Source organism: Nicotiana tomentosiformis, chromosome 2 (genome assembly GCF_000390325.3).
Source record: "Nicotiana tomentosiformis chromosome 2, ASM39032v3, whole genome shotgun sequence".
Taxonomy (NCBI): Eukaryota; Viridiplantae; Streptophyta; class Magnoliopsida; order Solanales; family Solanaceae; genus Nicotiana; species Nicotiana tomentosiformis.
In genome coordinates, this window is record NC_090813.1 from 60,581,822 (window position 1) to 60,590,401 (window position 8,580).

At 38.6% G+C, this 8,580-nt stretch overlaps 1 protein-coding gene across 1 annotated transcript; it reads right to left on the reverse strand.

The window, feature by feature from the left end:
• Positions 1 to 616: 616 nt before the first annotated feature.
• Positions 617 to 3,755, reverse strand: LOC104118416 (F-box/kelch-repeat protein At3g23880-like). Its single transcript, XM_009629646.4, has 2 exons — positions 2,420 to 3,755; positions 617 to 915 (listed from the first exon to the last, which is right to left on the reverse strand). The coding sequence occupies exons 1-2, from the start codon at positions 3,649 to 3,651 to the stop codon at positions 891 to 893; spliced, it is 1,257 nt and encodes a 418-aa protein (XP_009627941.1). The 5' UTR covers positions 3,652 to 3,755; the 3' UTR covers positions 617 to 890.
• Positions 3,756 to 8,580: the final 4,825 nt, after the last annotated feature.

Below are 8,580 nucleotides of genomic sequence, written 5' to 3' on the forward strand. Positions count from 1 at the left end.
GATCATTCTTTTTAAATAATAATCCTATAAAAATGGTTGGTCCGAGTGTTGTGATATTGAGTCTTAACTGGATACGCTTCAAGAGGCTAAGATCTTTGAGTACCAATTACACCCCATAGCGACATTGTGATGAACAATTTTGCTTAATTAATGTAAATGAATATCTTTTGCTTAATTGTTCTTGGGCATATTCATTACATATTCAATTTTGTGCTTCATTGGTTTTAATTGGGTGAGTACCAATTAGAATTGCCCATATAACCTTAAATTGAACTTGGAAAAAAGGAATTTAAGAATGTGCTTATCAGACCTTTCCCCTTCCCTTTTTCCATTCTTCTTAGTGAGAAGAGAAGCTTCTCTACCAGGGTTAGAACTACTGGTAGAATTAACTTAAGAAATGCTATGATAAGCGCAAGCTAACATTTCGGGACAAGATTAAAACAAGCAAATATCTTTGATCATAGTCAGACCAGTTTCCATATATGCAAATAACTACGAACCACAAAGAACTACCTAAGGAGGACATAAATTAAGACAACAAAAAACTCAAAAGGGAACACAAAGAGAGATGTTATGCAGGGAAAGAAAAACTCAAAAAAGTATTACACCAGAAACATGAATACACCATAGATAGATAAAGTAACATTTGATAAGTGCAGTGAGAGACAGAAATTGGTTAACAATCTGATCAACTAGTTAGATTATCAGAATTAGACCCTTCTAATACAAACATCGCAGGGTTGTAAAGCAGACCGGAAACTGCATACATGCCATCTCCCAACTAAAAGACGTCAAAAGGTTTTTCATGCCACCTTTGAGGTTCGCAAAAAAAGGGCGAACATGGTGTCTTCCGCACAAGCTGGATAGCCAAGTTCACATGCTGAGGGTTGTCACAGCATGAAGTCAATGCAAGCCCTACATCATCAAAGAAATTGTTCATAAGTTTCTCAGAATATCTTTTTACGAGTTAAATTTTATTGTAGTGAGAAAATCCAACATACAAGATGTATGCAAAAGGTAGAAAATCCGACAAGAAAGCATGTTTCTTTAGTAATCGCATAAATACTAACTGAAAAATTAGAAGTAGACTAAGAATATCCGAAGAACTAAAATGTTCACTAGAAATCCTACAAGAAAGCAAGTTTCTTTACCAATAGCATCAACTGTAATTGGAATATAACAAGAACTCCAAGAATATCCGAAGGACAAAAAAGTTCATTAGAAGTCCTACAAGAAAGCATGTTTCTTTACGAATATCATCCAATCATCAACACTAACTAGAAATTAGAAGTACTCCAAGGATATCTTAAGAAAAAAATATGTTCAACTAATCTGAACAAAAAAAAAAAAAAATTCTACTCCATCAAACACTTTGTATCTCTCTTCTGAATTTTCATACTAGAAGGACCTTTCTTGCAGTCCAACTCACACATGCTCCACACTAAACGGTATGTAATATATGTCAACAGATGCCAAAATCATGACAACTCAATTCATTGATAAAAAATTGTTAGACAAATTAACCGAGGAGGAAACGAGCACTTGTGCAAAGGCAACAAAAATTCTAATACTTTCATCAGAAAAGAGGGAGGTAAAAAGGGAGAATTCAAGGAGAGTAGCTCTTCCAACTATTCATGATGTCTTCAAATGGATATCTGCAAGTATCTTGCTATTAAATAAAGGGAAAAACAATTCTCCTCCTTCTACTCACTCTGTAAAGTAACAAAACTGCTGAACAGTTCCAAAAGCAAGAACCTAAGCAAACACAGTTCAGGTATCAAAGATTAGAGATTTTCTATGTTTCCCTTGCAAAAAATGTAAAAGACAGTTGCTGGAGATCGATATGCTATCACTACTTTTCTGTGACAAAAGACCTACTGTTGAATTCAAGGTTGCAGTTATTCTTCTTTAGCACTTCAGTTTGTCATTGTAGATCCAGCTCAAAAGCAAAAGGCGCCAAGACCAGGGAATGCACTTCTCGATATATGTTTATCCTTTTATTAGACATCAAGACTCTTCCGCAAGATAAATAGAGCAATTTGGACCAATGTTTTCTTAACTTGTGCATTCATCAAAACTTGTGCGCATCTCGACTATTATAACCCACAAGTACATGTGGTGGGACCTTAGGACCTATGCTATGGAAAGAAGCTATAAATAGCAGCAGCGCACAAGCATCTCAACCAATTGCACACAATTAACTAAAGTAAACAATAGAGTTTGTTCACATAGTATATCAACACCTCAAAGTAAATGTGCTTAGTTCACCAAGTGCCTGTATACCACATACATGCATGTGCACATAAGATAAGAAAACCTCTGAAGAAATGACAACATCTAAAAGTGGGAGTTGACAATCAGTACAAAGCAAGAATATAGTAACATTAACTATAGTATAATGATTACTTGATCTCCAAACCTTGTGAGTTTTTTGCATGCCAATTTATCTCGAGCATTTTGCTTCTTAACAGGTAGCATCCCTCCGATCAGCATTAGGCTCTCTGAATAGTCGAAAATCATATATGCACCATTCTTAGAACTATCAATGCTCAAGTTTGCCTTAACTGAACAAGTCACGGGATCAAACAAGAACACCACTTCTTCTTTGTTCTTAGCTACAATGTCTCCATTCCTCAAACAGCCCATAGTTCTCTCTAACCCGAGCAACGGTCCAACTTTGTATTTTTTAGTCCAACCATCTTCATCATCCATTACCCAAACATCAAAATGGGATTCGTCTCTTTCATCAAAGGTTAACTTACCAAGAAAATCGTCCAAGACCACAAGTTGTTGATGCTTCTTATTCCTTTCTCCGGTTCCTAGCATAGGTAACTTCTCAAATACTTTTTTACCCACATCAAAGCGCACCAACACCGGCCGCCACCCAAATTCATCAGTGACAGTAGCAAACCAATAAGGCACCCCTTTAACGTTCACGTTGCTAGTATGCCCAGGAATATGAAAAACCACCTCACTTTTCAGTTTCTGCCATCCAAAACTCTTGGTTGACCACATTTCCACATGGTTCGGGACTGTAGATGTTGGCATGGCAGTAAAGATTCTCAAGACCAAAAAATCATTTTCTTGGGGATCAAAAGCCAATCCAATGGATGCCCAACAGTGCACTCCCATAACAGGTTCACTTTCAGAAAGCCTCACCATCCTAGACTGCCTCATAGCTGGGTTCCAAAGGGTAATCAAGTCACCCCAAGGTGGCTGAAAAAGGCACACAATGCCATTGCAAGGACCCACAATGTACATATGGGGAAAGAAGCAAGGAAAAGGGCTGTCCAGTTCCACAATTGATGAAGATGATTCAGGCTCAGGCGGGGGAGTATATAGTGAGAGTACATGATGAGAGGACTCGTAATGGCGGGTTCCTATAAGAATGGATGAACCGCTGCGCTGCAGAGCAGAGGAGTGGCTGAAATGGGCGGCGATAAAGTTGGGTTTCGAAATGAGGTTTCGCCATTGCTTGCAAACGCACCTGAATCGTAAAAGGATCTTAACAGGGAGACGGGAAAGGATGTTAGAGATGATTTCTCTTGGGAAATAGAAGTCGGAAGTTGATTCTGGAGCTCTGCTCTTTGTAATTTTGGAGCTCCCTTTCCCTTTCTTCTTCACATTTCCTTTGCCTTTAGTTGGCGCCATCTCTTTGCTGAGAAGTCGCCGGAGGTTGAAGACGATGAAGTTTAGTGAAATCGACAAAGAAGAGCTGAAATCGGTGGGTTTTGAGGGTTTAAGGTCAAAAAAGCATTTTCGGATCATATAAGGACATTCCAGTTAATACACACTCATTGCATCTCGTCTTAAATTATTTGTTGCTTTTTCATTATGTTTAGGATTAGTTTAATACATTTTAAAGTTTAATTTAGATGGATAATGGAGTAATTGTTCAAACACCGCAAATTTCTCTACAAGCTACAAGTTTAAGCACTCAAGCTACAAGTTCAAGTTCAAGTTCAAGAAGGAAGCCAAATCAAATACTAAGGCGTTCAAGATCAAATTACTTGTTCGTGATCAAATCCAAAGTCAAGCACAAGAAGGAGATTCACGGCCAAGCTTTACAAGCCCTTGAATCAAAATCAAAATCAAGCTCATCAAGATAGTTTATATTCTTGAAGAATCAGAGGAACCATAGAGATTGTAGTACTTTCATTTGTTGAAATCAAATACTACATTTGTACGCAATTTTCCAGTCTTGATTATTTATTTTTCTCGACGCGAAAATTTATTGTTACAAATTTCTGGCACGCCCAGTGGGACAATCTCTACCTCTCATCTCTTCAAATTACCAAATTTCAAGAACACAGAAATGACTCCTAAGAAGATCAACTTCAAACTCACTACTGCTAAAGCTACGGATTCCAAATTTTCATCTGATGTGGAAAACTTGTTGGATGCTACTATGGAAAGCGTAGGACCTATCATTAGGAACAAAGCAAACTTGCTGGGACAACAAGCATTTCAAATGTCGTCTGCATCAGTTCCTATCTTTGATTTCTGATCCTCAAAGGGGGAAAGATCCTTTTCAACTGAATTGGAAGAAGGAGCGAACATTGACGAAATTGTTGAGAATACATTGGCTCTACCTAGCCCTTCTAGATCTAAGAATCTCATCACACAGGATGATGATGATGTCTTGATCATTGGATCTGCTCCAAGCTCTCCACGTGAGTTGTTCCACTCAAAGTATGGTGTAAGAGAAAATCCATGCTTTGCTCCACCATCCACGACGGTTATCCAAGCAATGGTGACTAACATTTCAACTGTTGAAGAACAACTCACAAATTTAACAAAGGCAATTGAAGGGTTAACGAAGCATATGCAAGATCAAGATACTCAAATTGTCAAGATGACAGATAGAGTTGAAAGCATGATGGAGGGAGATTCAAGTCATGCACCTGGAAAGCTCCCTATGATGCAAGATAAAGGAGACTCATCTGCAAGGCAGACAACGACTCCTGAAGAACTTCAGATTTTATCTGACGGGGTTATTCCCATTGACCAATTCAAAGACTTCATCATGGGAACCATCAAAGATAAGTACGACGTTGCTGCCACGTCTTCTCTCGCATATGCAAAACCATACACTGCGAGAATTGATAGTTTGAAGATGCCTGCAGGTTATCAACCCCCAAAATTTCAACAATTCGATGATAAAGGAAATCCAAAGCAACACATTGCACACTTCATCGAAACTTGTAATAATGATGGAACATATGGAGATTATCTTGTCAAGCAGTTTGTCCGTTCCTTAAAAGGAAATGCTTTTGATTGGTACACTGATCTCGAGTCTGGTATCATCAATAGCTGGAAGAAACTTAAACATGAATTTCTCAATCGCTTCTATAGCACAAGGCGCACAGTAAGTATTGTTGAACTCACAAACACGCGTCAATGGAAGGATGAACTGGTTGTTGATTTCATCAATCGATGGAGGAATGCATGTCTCAACTGCAAAGACAGACTTAGTGAAGCTTCTAGAATAGGAATGTGTATCAAAGGAATGCATTGGGTACTTCGCTACATCCTACAAGGTATCAAGCCTTAAGTCTTTTGAAGAATTGGCTACACGTGCTCATGATATGGAGTTAAGTATGTCTTCAAGTGGAATCAAGGGCCACATGTTTATGAACCTCACAAGGTGAAGGATAAACAAGAAATAAAGAAAAGATGCAAGTTTGTGTCGAAGTCTGAGAGCAAAGAATCAATGAATGTTAATACCTCGCCATTAAATATCACTACAAAAATGAGTAAGAAGCAAAGTGTGAAGACAACGTCCTTACAGGATAAAGTTGGCCGAAAGTTAACTCTGAAGAAAATGTAAGCGAAAGAATATCCATTCTTGGACTCTGATGCCCCAGCAATTTTTGAAGAACTCCTTGAGTTGAAACTCATTGAGTTACCCGAAATGAAGCGGCCAGACGAAGCTGGAAGGATTAATGATCCAAAATTGCAAGTACCATCGGTTGATTGGCCACCATATTGAAAAGTGCTTTATCTTCAAGGAGAAAGTTATGGACTTGGTCGCTGAAGGAAAAATCTTACTTGAGGATGAGAAAGATAGTTTGAATCAAGTCTCTTTCGTTTTTGGTTCACTTGATCCCATTGTCCTTTGCAATTTTGTCGAAGTACTTGAATGTGATGGCATCCAAACTGCATCATCACCAAATATGATTAAATTTGGTGACTGTGAACCTATCAATGTGAGCAAACCATTGCTTATCCCTATAATGTATAAACTAATAGTGAAGGAAAGATCTCAAGAGGAAAATGAATCACATGATGGTCAAACTAATGATGAAGGTTGGATTCTTGTGACTTGGCGGAGACGCTGCAAGACAAGTTCACAAAGGGAGTCAAGTAAGCAATTGACTAGGGGAAAATGGTAAAAAGACACAAGAAGAAAATGATAAAGAAGAATTGGAAGAAAACAAAAATGGAGGAGAATCACTATCAAAGGCTACATCGTCCAGTGACATTGGATGAATTCCTGCCAAGCTGGTTACACTCGCAAGCTTCCTGTGAATATATCAAGGCCTCATGTTGTAAGGTAGATGAAGAAGAGACAAAGAAGGAAGATCCATCATTGCTTCCGCCTCCCCTGTTTGAAAAACTCACTGAGAATTCTGAAGAAGTGGTCATTTGTGATGCAAAAATCACATTTACTAATGATGATCTTTTTCTTGGTGAAACACACCATAATAGTCCCCTATTTATGGTTGGCTTTGTGAGAGAACAGATAATAAGTAGAATTTTGATCGATGATGGATCTGGCGTCAATATTCTCCCAATTTTTACTGTCAAATAGCTTGGCATACCGATGGATGAACTATGTGAAAGTCATTTGATGATTCAAGGGTTCAATCAAGGGGGAAAAGAATCTATATGGGCCATCAAATTAGAAATCAATATGGGAGATATGCGTTCGAGTGTATGGATGCACTTGATCGATGCAAATACCTCATATAATATCTTGTTAGGAAGACCATGGATACATGAGAACAAAGTGGTTTCATCCACCTACCATCAACGCTTGAAGTACTGTGAAGATGGGATCGAAAAGAAGATAGTTGCTGATAATAAGCCCTTTACCGAGGCTGAATCATACTTTTCTGGTGCAAAATTCTACTTAAAGAATTACGTCTCAAAGGAGGTTAAGGTCGATGATATGATGTTGACCAAAAGTGTTGCAAAGAAGGTTGATGTCACAACTAGCAAGGCAAAGATTACGGTTGAAAAAGATCAGGTGCTTTATGATAGGAACAAGATGAATGAGGCATCTTCAAGTAAGAGAGTGACTCATGTTCTTCACTATGTCCCAAAGGCAAGGAAGATTGAAGACCCATCTTCTGAACTACAAGGTAATGTTTTAGGAGACTTGACCCTTCCTATCAAGCGAATTGATGCAATTAAGTCATCTACAAAGTTGCTTAAAGGGTTTGTCAAATCATCAAACGATAATTCGCTTCTAAATCTAGCATTTCCTGCAAAGCGCACAGATGAGGGCTTTGACCCAAATGCCTACAAGTTGTTAGCAAAAACTAGATATGATCCCCAATGAACCATCCAAGTTGGGAAAGCTCATGCATGAAGCTTCAAACCCTACTCAAAAGATGATGATGGAGAAAGGGTACTCATTAAAGAAATCACGTGAAGGTTTGGGTTACAAACAACCCTCGCCAATCCGTATCTCCATTAAAAGGGCAAGTTGTAACTACATTACTGCTAAAAATATTTCTACGACGCTTAATGAGAAGCCTTCCATGTTTGATCGACTTACGAAACCAAGGACCTCAGTCGTTGATAGGTTGGGACCACAAAAGAAGGAAAACAAGCGTCGTGGAAGTAATAGAAGGATTGGAGCACCTATCTTCACTAAAAGGAGATTTTGACCACAGACTGCCCAAGTCTGATTCCTTCTAGAATGAGATGAGAGACCAAACTTGTAGTTTCGTGTGGAGAGGTCCTCAAAGCAAAGGCTCATACTATAGTCCATACTAAAGAACATGAGGAAGATGAAGAAAGTGTAGGGTCATCATATTATATCACCATTCATGACGAACAAAATGCTTCATCTTATATGGAAGTCGAGGAAAAGTGCCTTGATATTTGTGTATGTCATCACATATATTTCAATGATTGTGATCCTCAAGAGGATGAAGACGCTAAAGATGCACCACCTGAGCTTGAAGAAGGGGTGAAGACAACGGTTGATGCACTAAAAGAAGTCAATCTCGGAGTTGTTGAAGCCCCACATATTTAAGTTCCTCTCTAACTGATGATGGAGAGAGCAAATATATTGAGCTACTTAAGGAGTTCAAAGACGTATTTGCTTGGAGCTACAAAGAAATGCTAGGTTTAGACCCCAAGGTGGTTGTTCATCATCTTGCTGTCAAACGAGGTGCTCGTCTCGTAAAGCAAGCACAACGTCGCTTTAGACCTGAACTAGTTCCCTTGGTTGAAACTGAAGTTAACAAGCTTATTAAGGATGGTTTCATTCGTGAATTTAAATATCCTACATGGATTTCAAGCATCATCCCTGTAAGAAAGAACAATGGCCAAATCCGAGTTTGT

What these genes read in the sequence shown, in the direction of transcription:
- LOC104118416 (XM_009629646.4), bottom strand. Translation starts at nt 3,651, where the DNA reads ATGGCGCCAACTAAAGGCAAAGGAAATGTGAAGAAGAAAGGGAAAGGG. An exon ending in GCATGCAAAAAACTCACAAG is followed by an intron (nt 916 to 2,419) that starts GTTTGGAGATCA and finishes TTGATGATGTAG; the next exon opens with GGCTTGCATTGACTTCATGC.